Source organism: Peromyscus leucopus, chromosome 4, assembly GCF_004664715.2.
Source record: "Peromyscus leucopus breed LL Stock chromosome 4, UCI_PerLeu_2.1, whole genome shotgun sequence".
Taxonomy (NCBI): Eukaryota; Metazoa; Chordata; class Mammalia; order Rodentia; family Cricetidae; genus Peromyscus; species Peromyscus leucopus.
In genome coordinates this window covers 150,386,112-150,402,880 of record NC_051066.1, presented here as the reverse complement: position 1 = coordinate 150,402,880, position 16,769 = coordinate 150,386,112, and the positions used below count along the sequence as shown (strand labels likewise).

The 16,769-nt window shown below is 42.3% G+C and overlaps 1 protein-coding gene across 1 annotated transcript in view; it reads right to left on the bottom strand.

Moving 5' to 3' along the window:
- Cse1l (chromosome segregation 1 like) overlaps positions 1–16,399 on the bottom strand; it is a 49,005-nt gene extending 32,606 nt beyond the window's left edge. The window contains exons 1-3 of the mRNA XM_028868552.2: positions 16,292–16,399; positions 6,434–6,528; positions 2,668–2,810 (exon numbers count right to left, since the gene is read on the bottom strand). Coding sequence (XP_028724385.1) covers positions 2,668–2,810; positions 6,434–6,518 — 228 coding nt within the window. The 5' untranslated portion in view covers positions 6,519–6,528; positions 16,292–16,399. The remainder of the gene's footprint in view (positions 1–2,667; positions 2,811–6,433; positions 6,529–16,291) is intronic.
- Between the last annotated feature and the right edge of the window lie 370 nt (positions 16,400–16,769).

Sequence of the window (16,769 nt, the reverse complement as noted above, 5' to 3'; positions counted from 1 at the left end):
TTATATAAAAATAGTTTTAAAAAATAAAGTCTTTTAAGAGACAGTAAAATTAATATAAAAATAAGCCACATAAATAAAGATGGATATCACAAAGAGAATCTGGATTATGTTGTCTTTGATATTCTTAACTGCAGAAAGACAATTGATTGTAAAAGCTGTTGAGTTAAGCCAATATGTATATTTTAAAGGTACCCTGACTTCAAAATTTGGATCTAAGGATACATTGCTTTGGAAAGGAGGCTGTTTTTGTTTCCACAGAAAGCCAGAGGCTATGGATTTGTTCCAGATTAAGATACATCAGGTTCTACCAAGTGAGTTCCAGGAAAAGGGCAAAGCTACACAGAGAAACCCTGTCTCGAAAAACCAAAAAAAAAAAAAACACCAAAAAAAAAAAAAAAGATACATCAGGTTTGACCAGCCAAGACCCCCTCAAAGGTCTCCGATGACACCATGGCCCAAATAATCCAACATCCAGAATGGTTTCAAGGCAACTGGCTGAGATGATACACCCTCACGGACTACTCCATAATCCTAAAATTTTCTTTGTGTCCCCATAAAATACAGTGCCTCCCTCCAGCAGGAAGCAGTGAGAAGCTACACCCAAATTCCCAAATATATCAAGCTGGCTTTGGAGATGGAATTGGCTCATTCCTTCTCTAAACCCAAACATATTGCAAAAAAAAAAGGTTGAGAGATTCTTTTGTCCCCTAGTGTGGGACAGAGAAAAACCAATATTTTTATTTAAAACAGGTTGATTATAAATGCAATCTCTTTCTAAAGAAAAAAGGGGATACGATATAGATATGGTAGGATGGAAAGGGTAGATTAATGAACCTAATTTTAAAGAGCAACAACCTGTTTAAAAATGTTTTACATTGCTATGGATTTTACTTTATTGATACAAATTTGAAGTTAATTTTGTTATACTGTGTGTGTGTGTGTGTGTGTGTGTGTGTGTGTGTGTGTGTGTGTATATATATATTTATTTATATTCTTGTTTGGGGTATTATGTTTATGTAACTCATTTAGATTGTAATGGATAATTAAGAAATACAGATTAATAATTAGTTTTCAGGGCTGGAGAGATGGCTAAGAGGTTAAGAGCACTGGCTGTTCTTCCAGACGTCCTGAGTTTAATTCCCAGCAACCATATCGTGGCTCATAACCATCTACAATGAGATATGGTGCCCTCTTCTGGCCTGCAGGCTGAACACTCAACTGTATACATGGTAAATAAAATCTTATAAGTTATTTAAAAAAAATAATTAGTCTTCTATGATAGTCAAACTTATAGACATGTTGTTTTCTAGGTATACATAGATATAATTCAATTAGGTAAGTAATCTTCAAACACTTCAAAGACCTACAGAATATGGCATTTAAAATGTTTTAAAAATTTAGACTTTTTGGACAATGACATATGTCTGCTCCTGGCAGCACCAATTTACTTCAGAGAGGATGGGCATCGAAGACACTCTATATGGAGTTTATCATCTTCTTGGCAAAAATAGCCATTTGGGCAAGAAACTGTTCTTGCCTGGACTGCTTGATTGACTGGACATGCAGGACCCATAGGAAGGTGACCACTGAACTTTGCTTGGCAAAATGGTCCTTCAGGTTCCTGGTTTGCAGAGGAAACTGCCAGACATTCTACAGGACACAGAGAGAAGTGACTCTAGGCCTGTGGGCTGAAGACAGATGCCCCAACTTTACAAAGGAACATTAGGTGACTGTCCAGGCTGCCAGCTGTCTCTGTCTACTCTTGCAAGACTCCCCAAAGTTGCTTGTGTCCTTCTCCTGTTTCTCAGGAGAGAAACCTCCTTCTGAGGTTTTTGATGTAGTTGAAGACTAGATAGTTATAATTTTCCTTAGTTATAAAAGATAAGTTAGATATGAAACCTTAGACTCACAAATATAGGATAGGCTATCTTCTTTAATTTTGCCAAATACAAATAGACTAGATATAAATAGACTAGATATTGTAACTGTAATTCTTGTTTGATAATTGTTTTGTTATATGTAATTTTACTATGTGAAAGTTAAAAATCCTCCTTTAAAAAAAAGAAAAGGGGAAGTGCTATGGGATTTTCTCTATGTTAAATGTGTTGCTCTGATTGGTTAATAAATAAAACACTGGCCAGTCACCAGGCAGGAAGTATAGGCAGGACAAGGAGAAAGGAGAATTCTGGGAAGCAGAAGGTTGAGGCAGAGAGACGCTCCCAGCCAACGCCATTACAAGCGAGATGTAAGGTACCGGTAAGCCACGAGCCATGTGGCAACTTAATGGTTAATTTAAGATATAAGAACAGCTAGTAAGAAGTCTGCCATGGCCATACAGTTTATAAGTAATATAAGTCTCTGTGTGTTTACTTGGTTGGGTCTGAGCAGCTGCGGGACTGGCGGGTGAGAGAGATTTGTCCTGACCATGGGCCAGGCAGGACCAGGAAAACTCTAGCTACAATTTAGACTGCCTTCCTACCCTAGGTCTCTTAACTCTCTTACAACATGAGTTATAAAGTTTAAGAAAGTTATGTGGAATTTAAATGAAATAACAGGAGTTTTGGATAAAGAACCTGTTTATCATTAATCCACATTTGAATACACTAGGAGTTTATATAAACCATATAAATATACCAAGTATTTAATTATGTATTCCCAAATACTTACAATTCTCCAGTTCCTTTTAATGTAGTTCTTGAAGGTTACTGAAGCACATACTTTAATGACATTATCCTGTGACTTTTCCAGTAATGTTAAAAGCAACAGTGGGTAATTCTGATTTCCTTCTACAGATTCAAGAAATTTCTCCGCTGTGAAAGAATTTTCATGTTAGACTTGCTATAATAAAAACATTTACACTCTATACTTATAATGAACTATATCTATATTTAAAGAATAAAAATAGAAAAAAAAGGAAATTACATGACAAATGATGGTTCAAGATTTAATCTGAGCACCTGGGAGAGGGTCTAGGCCAACTGAAGCTACGAACTGAACTTGAGGCCAACAGTAGCTACACAGATACATAGAAAGAAACCAACCCACCAACCAATGCAAAAATTAGAACATTTTTCCTACAGGAAAAATCTGTTTTATCCATTAACTAGTTTACACATTAATGTTACATAAAATGTATACAAAAGCTCCAGCTTTCAAATGATCTCACTCAATTCTCCCACATCTGTAGATAGCCTACTCAGATGATTCCCAACAAAAGCTGCTGCTTCCCAGGAAAGTACTAGATGTTACTGTAAATTACATACCCTGCCTCCTTCAACAAAGATTATTAGAAGTACCAATTAGTTTATTTATGTCAACAGCTATTACCTGTGAGCTAAACTGTCACAATAACCCATAAAGCCTGCCACTATTATCTCATCTAAGATCACAAAACTAAGATAAGGCAGAGGCAGGTAAATCTCTTTGAGTTTAAGGCCAACCTGATCTACATACTGAGATCCTGTCTCAAACAAACAAACAAAAAACAAAATATAAAAACAAACAATGGGAGAAAACTGGATATAAAAGAGATTTATTTTTATTTAACACGTATGAGTATTTTGCCTGCATATATGTACATGTGAATGCAGTTATCACAATGGCTTCCCCAAACCTTGGTTTGCATCTACCGTGTCCTTCATAAAGAATTCAGACTGCTAAATTGAAATATATTTTCAGGAAAAGAAATATTTATGTTGGTTTTGTTGTTTGGGGTACTTGGGTAATTTCTTAAAATTTGTTTTATATTTATTTACTTATTTTTAAACCGTGTGTCTATCTGTCCAGCTTATGTGTGATGCTATTCTCTTTCACCATGTTAGTTCCAGAACAAACTCAAGTCATCCAGCTTGGCAGCAAGCACCTTACCCACTAAGCCATCTCATCTACCCTCATTCATTCCGAGTCTCATGTAGCCTCAGCAGCCTCTCATTTACTATGTAGCCAAGGATGAAACTGAGTATCTGAGTTCCCCTTCCAAAAGCTGGAATTACAGGCATGAGCTACCATGCTCAAATTATGCAGTGCTGAGGACTGAATTTCCAGGTTCTACCTGTATCTCCAGCCCTCAAGCATTCCTCTCAAAAGTTTAAGTCAATATTTCTGTGTTTACTTTTGCCTACACAATATTCCTTCTGACAGTAAGACAGTTTAGCCTATGAAGGCACTTACCCTACATGTCTGTACAAGCCTAACAACCCAAGCTCTACCCCTGGGAAACAGAGAAAGTTAGGAAGAGAGAAGAACCAATTCTGTCTACAAAGTTGTCCTCTGCCACAAACACACTGACATATTATCTTATCTGCTCCACTCTAAATTACTTAATTTAAAACTTTCCATGCTGACATGTATCTTCATAATCGGGGAACCTCAAAAGTCTTCCAACTCTAGGCTGGGGGGATGGTTCCGTCAGTACACTAGTGAGCAAGGTGATGACTAGAGTTCCTCCGGTAATCCTAGTGTTTGAAAGGCAAAGACACAAGAATCTGTGGGGCTCACTGGAGAGCAGGTCTAGTCAATGGGTGAGCTAGGTTCAGTAAGAGATCCATTTCAAAAAATAGGTGATGGCACACACCTTTAATCCTAGCACTTGGGAGGCAGAGGTAGACAGAACTCTGGGCTTGAGGCCAGCATGGTCTACAGAGCGAGTTCCAGGACAGCCAAGGCTACACAGAAAAACCCTGTCTAAAAATGCAAACAAAGAACAAAAAAAGGTGGAGTGATAGAGGTAGAAACATGATGCTAACTTCTGGCCTCCACATACACACACACAGTCTTCCAATTATCTATACACATCCGTACAACTGCTGTATCTCTATCAAAGCTTGGATCCAGCACAAAATTTGTCTCTATCACATCATAAAGATGTACAGTCTAACAAATGTGGGGTCCTGGTTCCATCCTTAGCACTGACACAGGGTGGTGGTAGGTCCAGTCAGATACACACAGACTGACTCTGTGTACAGGACTTTTACCAAGCTTTGAAAAATTTGCTTCCCAGAAACTGCAGTTTATTTCTATACTCTGTCCTGGAGTCATAAAGGTTTAGCATCCTCAGCATTTTAAGGACATATTACAGAAAAAAATGTTAGTAAGTTTTGGCATAGGATTTCTTGGAATTGCTAAGAAGATTAGAGCAATTAATTTCCCTTTATCCAAGAACACAACAGGACAGCAGTGTGACCTCTCAGAAAAACAGAATGGGCCAGGATAAGTGCTTGTCACTCAAGCCTGTGGAGCAGAGATCCATCCCCAGTACCTACATTAAAACCAGGTACAAGAGAGCATAACTGTAACCCCAGGGCTATTCAAGGAAGGACAGGTGGATCCCTGGGGCTTGCTGACCACCCAGTCTAAATAAATCAGTGAGCTCCTGGTTCAGAGACCCTGTTTGAAAAAATACCACGGAGAAGGGTCAGAGAGCTGGCAGAGCAATTAAGAAGGGCCCTTGCCCTGGGCAGTGGTGGTGCACGCCTTTAATCCCAGCACTTGGGAGGTAGAGGCAGGTGGACTTCTGAGTCTGAGGCCAGCCTGGTTTACAGAACAAGTTCCGGGACAGCGAGAGCTACATAGAGAAAGTCTGTCTCAAAAAACAAAAACAAGAAATATTCCAAACAATTACCTGCTCTTAACAAGGACACATCTTTTTTTTTTTTTTTTTTTTTTTTTTTTTTTTTGGTTTTTTTTGAGACAGGGTTTCTCTGTGTAGCTTTGTGCCTTTCCTGGAACTCACTTGGTAGCCCAGGCTGGCCTCGAACTCACAGAGATCCGCCTGCCTCTGCCTCCCAAGTGCTGGGATTAAAGGCGTGCGCCACCACCGCCCGGCTACAAGGACACATCTTTACATACCACTAGTTCCCCCCTAGCTAAAATCCTTTCATTTACTTTCATTTCTGACTTTTATGAGCATCTGAGGTATAAATTCCATTTATACATGTAACTCTAGGTATTTGACAATATAAATTAAATCAAACTCCCGGGGGAGAAAAGAATCTTATTACTTGACTTCATTCATTTAAACACCTTTTGGGAATTACTCCTATCTTGATGCCTTAGTTGTTATGCTCCTAAAGTTGACAAATTTAAATGAGATTTTCAGAAAGTTCATGAGGCAAAGCTTTCTAATAATATTAGTATTTTTTTACCCCAGAAGACGTCAAATAAAAGCTACTTTACTCAACAACAAATATTCCACCATGTGTTTTAGCTACTGTAAGCAGCCAACCATGTCACAAAAACTTGGCCTGAGAAAATAAGCAAACATATATGTGTGTGTGTGTGTGTGTGTGTGTGTGTGTGTGTGTGTGTATGTATGTATGTATGTATGTATGTATGTATGTATGTATTTTTAAATTTACAACCAGGCAATTGCACAAAAGGATTTCTGCCATGTGTCTCAAAGAATGAATCTACCAAAGAACAAAGACATCTTTACCTGGACGTCTAATGGCAGGATCAGGATCCAGGGTTTTCTTCAAATACTCTGTTAGTGTCTGCAAATTTGCATCGCTGAGCTCCATTGGTCTGAATCTAACATCAAAAAACAGAGTCTCAATAAGTGATCACTTGAGAAAGTAAGTAACATAAATGAATCTTTTTGTTACTGTTTTTTTCAATTTTGCTTTTGGGGGGGGGGGGTGTCTCAATGTTAGCTGTCCAGCCCAAAACTCATTAGACAGGGTGGCCTTGAACTTAGATGATAATCCTGCTTCTGTCATCTCTAAAGTACTGAGATTATAAGCATGCATCAGCACATCCAGCCATGAAGACTTTTGTATTATAACCCTTTATCTAAAACACATTTGGAATGAAGTGGGTCCCCCCCCCCTTTTAGAGACAGGGTTTCTCTGTGTAGTTTTGGAGCCTGTCCTGGATCTCACTCTGAAGACCAGGCTGGCCTCGAACTCACTGGCTCTGCCTCCCAAGTGCTGGGATTAAAGGTGTGTGCCATGATGGCCCAGCTTTTGTTGTTGTTTTTGAGGTGGTGAAGGCAGGATTTTTTTGAGACAGGGTTTCATATAGCTCAGTCTAACTCTGAACTAGGTATTTAAATGATGAGGACCCCAACCTTTTTAAAAATATTATTATTTTGGAGCCGGGCATGGTGGTACATGCCTTTAATCCCAGCACTTGGGAGGCAGAGGCAGGAGGATCTCTGTGAGTTCGACAGCCTGGTCTACAGAGCTAGTCCAGGACAGGCCCCAAAGCTACAGAGAAACCCTGTCTCGAAAAACCCCCCCAAAAAGAGAAAGAAGTCCAGTACTGGGAATGGGAAAGAAGGCTCAGTTGTTAAGAGAAAATACTGCTTTTACAGAAGACATGAGTTTGGTTCCTAACATCCATGTCAGGCAGCTCAGAGACCCCTGTAACTCCAGCTCAAGGGGATACAATGCCTCTATGGGCACACACACATATCTACAAACATATACATTCATCTAATTAAAAAAAACATGAAAACAAAACAAAACAAAAAGGTTGGGCATTGGTGGCACAGGTCTTTAATTCCAACACTAAAGAGGCAGAAGCAGGCGGATCTTTGTGAATTCAAGGCGGGCCTGGTCTACGGAGTGAGTTCCAAGATGGCCAGGGCTACACAGAGAACCCATCTGGAAAAAACAGAAAACAAAACAAACAAAAATAAATAAACAAAACACCAGACAAATTGATGCACTGTCACACTTAGCAGTAAATAAAATCCCATTAAGGTTCTGATATTAAAAATTGCCCAAGAACAGGGTGATGGTGGCACATGCCTTTAATCCCAGCACTCAGGAGGCAGAGGCGGGTGGATCTCTGTGAGTTCGAGGCCAGCCTGGTCTACAGAACAAGTTCCAGGACAGGCTCCAAAGCTATACAGAGAAACCCTGTCTCAAGAAAAACAAAAAACAAAACAAAACAAAAAAATGACCAAGAGGTAGATACCTGTAATCCCAGCACTGATGAAGACACAAGATGAGGAGTTCAAGGTCATCCTTAGATACATAAAGATTTCTGGGCCAGCCTAGGCTACATGAGACCCCATCGAGGAAAAACAACAAAAACTCTTGAGATTAAAGTAGAATTCCTTAATGCAGAACACACAATGGTAAGTACTCACTATAAACTACATGCTCAAATTTTCCACTTAAGGAAGTAATTCTGGGTAACTGGTCTGAAAAACCATTCTCTCTCTCTCCCTCCCCTCCCTCCCCGACTCCTCCCTCCCTCTCTCTCCTCTCTCTCGTCTCTCTCCTGTCTCTCTCTCTCTCTCTCTCTCTCTCTCTCTCTCTCTCTCTCTCTCTCTCTCTCTCGTTTCTCGAAACAAGGTTTCTCTGTATAGCCCTGGCTGTCCTGAAATTCCCTTTGTAGACCAAGCTGTCCTTCAACTCGCAGAGATCCACCTGATTGCTTCTGCCTCCCAAGAGTCTTTTTCTTAAAGCTTAAACCAAAACTAATCTTGCCTGGAACAATAATAACCAAATAAAGGATCCTACACACACACACACACACACAAAGCTTAAACCTACACCTACACACACACACACACACACGCCTGTCAACAATATGCTGTAAAAATGAAAAACGGGCTGGGCAGACAACTCAGCAGGTTAAGAGTGCTCATACACTACTTCTGCAGAAGATCTAAGTTCAGTTTCATCCCCATCAGGCAGCTCACAACCTCCTGTAATTCCAGGTCCAATGGATCTGATATCTTCTTTTGGCACACACAGTCACCTGAGCATACACATAACTATTTTATTAATCAAACATAAAATGAATTACAAAAAACAAATGTACAGGCCAGCAAGAAGGTTTGGAGGGATCTAAGTTTGATCCCTGGAACTCATGTAAGGGTGAATGGAAAAAAAAAACCCACAAAATTATCCTTTGATACCCACATGTGTCAAAGCATGTGACCCCCCTCAAAAAAAGATTTTATATATATATTAGTGAAATAGCTCCATGAGTTAACACACTTTCTACTAAGCCTGACTGATAACCTGAGTTTTTAATGACCAGAACCAATATGGTACAAAAGGAGAACCAAGTCCCTCAACTTTGTCCTGATTTCCACACAATTGCCATGGGGCACGAGCGTGGATATGCATATGCACACAGAGAAAAAAAAAAATTTTTTTTTTCCAAGACAGGATTTCTCTGTGTAGCCCTGGCTGTTCTGGAACTCACTTTGTAGACCAGGCTGGCCTCAGAGATCCACCTGCGTCTGCCTCCAGAGTGCTGGGATTAAAGGCCACCACAGCCAGACTGAGGGGGGAAAAAAAAAACAATTCTCATAATTTTTTCCTGAGCTAGAAATAAACAAACACTAAACACACATACATCCCACTGAACTACATTCCCAGCCCTCACTTTACAAAGCTAAATAAGGCTGACATAAATATGGCTGACAAAGAAAACCACAGCTTGCCAGGCAGCAGTGGCGCACGCCTTTAATCCCAGCACTTGGGATGCAGAGCCAGGCGGATCTCTGTGAGTTTGAAGCCAGCCTGGTCTACAGAACAAGATCCAGGACAGGCACCAAAACTACACAGAGAAACCCTTCTCAAAAAAACCAAAAGAAAGAAAGAAAAGAAAATGAACAACAACAACAAAAAAAACACACACACACAAAAAAAAAAACAGCTCAGGAAACTAACAGTAGAACATGTGACTACAATCAATAACAGTGACTTTAAACTAGGCATTCAGAATATGTTTTAAATGTTGTTCTAACACATAAAATATGGGGCTAACTGGGAAGAATGATCTCCTGAGACCCTGGGTTCAATCACATCACTTAGCTGCCAAAGAGCTGTAAGGCTGCTGCTGGTTTCTAAAACTGGACTAGTGATGGATGCTGAGTTGTGTAACTCTATTAAACTCAGTGGAACAGTACATTTAAAAGAGATGAATCCTATGCTATATACAACATACCTCAATAAACCTTTTTAAAATCCACTTTTGGGGGGCAGCAAGACGGCTCAGTAGGTAAAAAGCACTTGCTGCTCACACCTGAATTCCATCCAGAACCCACATAAAGGTGGAAGAACCACACAAAACTGTCCTCTAACAGCCACACGCCTGCCATGACACATGGTCCACCCCATCCATCATTCACATAAAATAAATAAATGTAAAAAAGCAAAACAAGAAACCATACTTCTGCTTAGATTTGACTATGTTTTAGGTAGCTTTTAGACATCACTATATATATATATCCTAAGGCTTCTGTAATGCAGAGGTTAATTTTTTTTTTTTTTTTTAGAGCTGGGCAGTGGTTGCGCACACCTTTGACCACAGCACTCGGGAGGCCAGCCTGGTCTACAAAGTGAGTTCCAGGACAGACAGAGATACCTTGTCTTGAAAAAACAACAAATCTTTGTAAATTCAATAAAGAAGTAAAGACTCAAATTACACTAGTAATTTTACATATATCCCAAAGCAGAAGGGTGCTGAAAAGATGGTCTAATACTGACTGCTCAGGACCCATACAGCAGCTCACATAATTCCAGTGTTAGTGGAAATGATGCCCTCTTCTTGCCTCCTTGGACCTATACACACAGTGAACAGACATACATGCAGGCAAAATACCCATATACATAAAAATTAAGCTTAAAAACCGGGGCTGGAGAGATGGCTCAGAGGTTAAGAGCACTGACTGCTCATCCAGAGGTCCTGAGTTCACTTCCCAGCACCCACATGGTGGATCACAACCATCTGTAATGAGATCTCAAACCCTCTTCTATATACACAATAAATAAATAAATAAATAAATAAATAAATAAATAAATAAATAATTCTTTTAAAAAAATTAAGCTTAAAACCAAAATGGGGTAAAGAGTGGTATGATCTATTTATATGATGGATACAGGGGATTTTCACTCTCTTCCTACTTCCTTCATCTTCCTAGGCACTACAATTATTTTATGTATTACATTCACAATCACCAAGTTTTAAATAGTTTCATTCATTCCTTTATTTACTGAGAAAGGGTCTCATTTAGCCCAGACTGGCCTCAAGCTCACGATATAGTCTTGGATGATCTTGATTGAACTTTCATTTTTCTGCTTCCCAAGTAGTTGAATCACACGTGTGTGTCGCCATGCCTGGTTTGTGCAGTCTTGGGGACAGAGCTTTGTACAAGCTAGGCAAGCACTCTATCAACCAAGGCACATCTTGGGTTTTTTTTTCCCCTATATTTTCCACTGAGACAAGGTCTCAATAAATTGCCTCAGTTGACCTTGAAGTTGCCCTTGAACTTGCCTCTTGTCTTAGCTTCCAGAGCAACCAGGAAGACACAATTTAAATACCAAACCTGTAATCCATTCTAAAGCCTCAAAATCCCCCATCAATCAACTGAAAGGATTTTATTTTCTTACAGATCTGCAATCTCTCTCTAGAGTCTCAAATCCCCAAAAATCAATTAATGGAAAGGATTTTGGTTTCTTACAAGTATGTGACAAACTCATCTGGCAACAAAATCTGACCGTAAGACCAGCAAGATGGCTCAAAGGGTAAAAGTGCCTGTCCATTGGCCGGATGACCTAAGGTCTCCTCTTTTTCTTTCTTTGGTTTTTCGAGACAGGGTTTCTCTGTGTAGCATTGCACCTTTCCTGGAACTCACTCTATAGCCCAGGTTGGCCTCGAACTCACAGAGATCTGTCTGGTTTTGCCTTTCGAGTGCAATTAATTCGAGTGGGATTAAAGGCATGCACTACCACCACCCGGCTCTGAGTTCTACTCTTTTTTTTTTTTTTTTGGTTTTTCGAGACAGGGTTTCTCTGTGTAGCTTTGTGCCTTTCCTGGAACTCACTTGGTAGCCCAGGCTGGCCTCGAACTCACAGAGATCCGCCTGCCTCTGCCTCCCGAGTGCTGGGATTAAAGGCGTGCGCCACCACCGCCCGGCTCTGAGTTCTACTCTTAGCACCCACAAGGTGGAAGGAAAGAACCTGACTCACCAAAGTCCTGACTTCCACATGTGCACCATGGTAGTACATGTACACACACACACTATAAAAATGATCTTTAAAAAAAACCTTGGCCTAGACTTCCTAAGATTACAAATATAATTTTTAATAATCTTGTTTAGTATCCCAATTTGTTTCACTAAAGAAATGTGTTGCTGGGTGGTGGGAGTACACACCTTTAGTCCCAGCACTCAGGAGGCAGAAGCAGAGGCAGGAGGATCTCTGTCAGTTTAAGGCCAGCCCAGCAACAACAATAAGGAAGGGAACATGCCCACAATGATAAACAGGTCTGACTCAATCTGCCTGATTCATAACACTCTTTCCGCTCCCCAAGGCAGTCTCTAAATGGGAATGACAGACAGTCCACTGTTAAAAGAGGAAAGTCTAGAAGCCAGGGGAAAGGAGCAGCAGTCAAAGAGGATGATCAGACACCAACAGCACTCTTCTAAAGAATATTAAAAAAAACCTGGCCAGTCAGTGGTGGCACAAGTCTTTAATTCCAGCACTTGGGAGGCAGAGGCAGGCAGATTTCTGTGAGTTCGAGGCCAGCCTGGTCTACAGAGTGAGTTCCAGGACAATGAGAGCTGTTTTGCTGTCAGAGCTGTCTCAAAAAACAAAAAACAAACAAAAAATAAGTAAAGCAGCAGAGACCACGGAGGAGTGCTGTTTATTGGCTTGCTCAGCTTGCTTTGTTATACCACCGAGGACTACCTGCCCAGGAGTGGCACCACCAACAGTAGGCTAGGTCCTCCTATATTAATCACTAATCAAAAAAAATAATTATAATAATCCCAGAGACTTGCCTCAGGAAACCTGATGGAGACAATTCATCAACTAAGGTTCCCTATTCCCAGATGACTCCTGCTTAGTCAAAGAACAAACTGCTGTACGAGGACTTGGCTTGTGCCCAGGGCCCACACTACAACTCACAACCCTTTAAAACTCCAGTTCCAGGGAATCATACACCCTCTTCTGGTTTCCTTGGGCATCAGGCACACACATGGTGCATGAAGACAAACAATCATACACACACACACACACAAAAAAAAAAAAATAAATGCCTCTTTTAAAAAAATCTTGAATGAGTAGCTGGAAGTCTTGCCTCTTCCTACAGGCCCTCAGTTACAAAATGAAGCTACAAAAAAAAAAAAAAAAAAAAAAAAAAAAAATGAAGGTTTTGGGAATAAACACTGTTTCCCAAGGCCATCTCACAAACACCCATGATAAAATGACGCAAGATGTTTGCCTTTTTCTTAGATATTGTCTACCGCACTAAGAGAAGCATTTCTGAGACCTTCCTTATATCTGGGGAGAGGGAAAGAAACCCATAAATGAAAACCCATAATACACATTAAGAACATACCTTAACACCTACCCTTGCTTTAAACTTTTTCAGAAATTTATGTGTGTGTGTATCTCTGTATGTTTCTGCCTTAATGTATGTATACCTGAGCGCAGATGCCCAAGGAAGCCAGAGGTCATCAGATTCCATGGAGCTAGAAGTAGAGGCAATAGTGAGCCCCCTGTGGGTATTGGAAACCTATCTTGGGTCCTCTGCAAGGGCAATACATGCTTTTGACTGTTGAGCCATCTCTTCTGTCCCCCGAAATTTTACCACATGCATTTATTGTGTGCATGTGTGCCACAGCATACGTGTGGAAGTTAGAAGACGATGTGCAGGAGTCAGTTCTCTCCTTCCACCGTGTGGGACCCAGGGAACAAACCCAGGTTGTCAGGCTTGGTACCATTGATCCATCTTGCCTACCCTACCTATCCTTAGCTTTTTAAAAGAACAGTTATGAAGTACACTTCAAGAGAACAGTAGACTGGGCAGTAACTTCAGGACCTACTGCCTTTCTCTGCTTCTAATCACAGTAATCTACCACTCTATCAAATCCAAACTCATTTCACTACCTACAAAGCCCCACACAATCTCTCTTCTTCGCACAACTTAACTGGATTTTCCTAAAATATCCCAACATTCCAAGTTAGTTTCTGTCCTTAAAATTTTTCATTCTATGGGCTGGGGGGAAGGGGAGGGGTCAGGAGAAGGGAGAACAAGGGAATCCGTGGCTGATATGTAGAACTAAATTTTATTGTAAAATAAAATTAAATTAAATTAAAAAAATTTCTTTTTGCATTCTATTCCCTCTGCCTGAAATACTGTTCCTGCACTTGTGGTGATATATTGTGTATCAAATAAAACTTGCCTGAGGATCAGAGGACAGAGCCAGCCAGTAGATTAAACATAGAGGCCAGGCAGTGGTGCCACACGTTTAATCCTAGCACTGGAGAGGCAGAGATCCATCCGGATATCTGTGAGTTCGAATCCACCCTAGACTACATGAGATTCAGTCTAGGAGAGAAAGAGAGCCAGACAGTGGTGGCACATACCTTTAATCCCACTATTTGGGAGTCACACGCCTTTAATCCCAGCATTTACGATCTCATGCCTTTGCTACCAGTATTTGGGAAGCACACATGCCTTTAATCCCAGCACTAGGAAGGAAGGCTGGGTGGAGAAAGGTATATAAGGCGTGAGGATATAGGGACTAGAAGCCCTTTTGGCTGAGGACAAAGGCCTTTCAGCTGAGGACCCAGAGGCATTCAGTCAGAGGAGTTGTGAAGCTGGCGAGGTGAGAAGTGGCTGTGGCTTGTTCCTTTGTCTCTCTGATCTTTCAACATTTAGCCCAAATATCTGGCCCCCAGGTTTTTATTATAAGACCATTTAGGATTCATGCAACACTCACTTTTCCCTGGATAGTCTCTACTCAAATGCCACCTATTCAGAGAAATTGTCTTCACCTGTCACTTTACTGTCACTTGTCACTATCCGAAATAATCTAATCCGTGTTTTCCCAACTAGATTATAAGGTCCCAAAGAGAGAAACCTTGTCCATGTTTGTCCCTTCACTATATTCCCAAGGATTAAGTAGAATGAAGTTATTAAATAAAGCGACAAATCAATTCCACAATTAAGAGTACTGCTCTCACCCACCCAATCCCAGGTAGAGAATGGTTTCCCAAATCCCAACTAGAAATCAAAGTCAGAGAGGGAAAAAAAATTCCCGTCTGCAAATGGAAAGAAGGTGAGAAAGAGTTGAGTGTGGTAATCTACACTTGTAGAAAGAAGAATCTAAGGTCATCCTTTATCCAGAACTTAGAAAAAGAAAATAAGGCCTTCCGTGTCTTCATGAAATAACCACAGGCGCATCCATCCTGTGGCCCGCATACATGGGACACAGCAACAAACAAGGTTACCCTCGAAGAGCTTACATCAGAGCAGAAACACGAGAACAAACAACAGTAAGAATACCTATAAGGTCAATGCTATGGAACAAATAAAACTGGATGATGTGAACCGAGAAATGAAAACTGATGCCTAAGAGGGGAACTTCAAAGTTGGGGGGGGGGGAGCCTCGCCAAGATCCAAGGCTAGCTGCTTCTAAGACCACAAAAGGTGAGGACTCCATGGCAGGACGGGCCTGGGAATACTTAGGAAGAGCAGGTCAGCACGGCTACAGAGCCTTTGAGAGGGGATGGGAGGTGGACGGCAGCTCAGGCGAGACCTCTGGGAAGCATAGGCAACAATCAGTGGAGCCTTCAAGACACTTAACCAAGTGTGCAAGTGAAGAATCCTAAGTTTGAGGTGAGCGTGAAAATGCCATTTCAGTGGAAGAGATTGCTCCACACGAGAGAGATCATGGACCCACCCCCAGCATCACGTTGTTAAAACATTAAAATTTCCGTGGAGAGGCAACGGCTGGCTCTGAATCACACTCCTAGGGAGAGACTAAGTATGAAAGAGGCCAGATTATCCAGCTCGCCGCTGCGCCCCGGGGAGGGGAACCCCATTTGACTGCACGTTCGTTAAGTCTTAGGAGCACCAACGACTCGGCCAGGTAGGACCCCGAGGCCCAGGCCCACTGTGATGGAGACCGAAGACCCGCGAAACCCAAGTGGTGCTCTCCGGCCTCCTTCCAAACCAGGGACCGGACCGGCTTGGCCAACTCAGGCCTCGGCGCCGAACACGGCTCACGCTGCGGGCCCCGGCGCGCCGAGAACGGACGCGCGGGCGCGACCAATCAGCGGCCGCCTAAGGAGCGCAGGGCGGCGGCGCGGCCAATCAGCGAGGCGCTGGAAGGGAAGGGGCGGGAGCTGGAGAGGCTCGCGTGAGGCCGAGCCTCCCGCTGCCCTGCTTCCCGGAGCGGTCGGGCCCAGCCCTGAGGCGGCGTGCGGGGAGGCCTCGGCGCGCGGCCTCAAGCAGGGGCCCGGGCCCACTTCCCAGCGCCCGTCCCCTCCCTCAGCCGCGGCCCCCCAGTCACTCTGCTCACTCCATGCCTCACCTCGAGGGGACACCGAGACCGAGAAGGGAACCCTAGGCGAGAGCTGCAGCCGACCGTACCCACTCCTGCCGCTGCTCCGCCTCACATTCAAACCCCGGCAAAATGGCGCGGCGGCAAAGGTGGCGGCCACGGCGCATGTGCAAGCGAGGCCGAGACTCGGGGCGGAGCCAGGGATGCTTTTGGTCCCACCCTGGCTTGAAGGGCCAATCGGAACCCCGCTCTGGTCTGCGGTGACGTCACAAGAGACCATGCCCTTTGACGCAGATTGCTGGTTTGGATTTCTTTGCGCAGACCGTGGCAGGTGTTGCAAGTGGCTCCTAGTGGCTTTTAACTCTTGGATGGATTATGCTCGTCCCCGCCAGAGAAGGGAGAGACCGTCCATTCTAGGACAAGCAGAATAACCGAATGAGTAAGAATTTCAAGCAGAGGGATAGTTCGGTTTGGTTAAGGGATAGCTGCGCAATTAAGAAGGCATGAG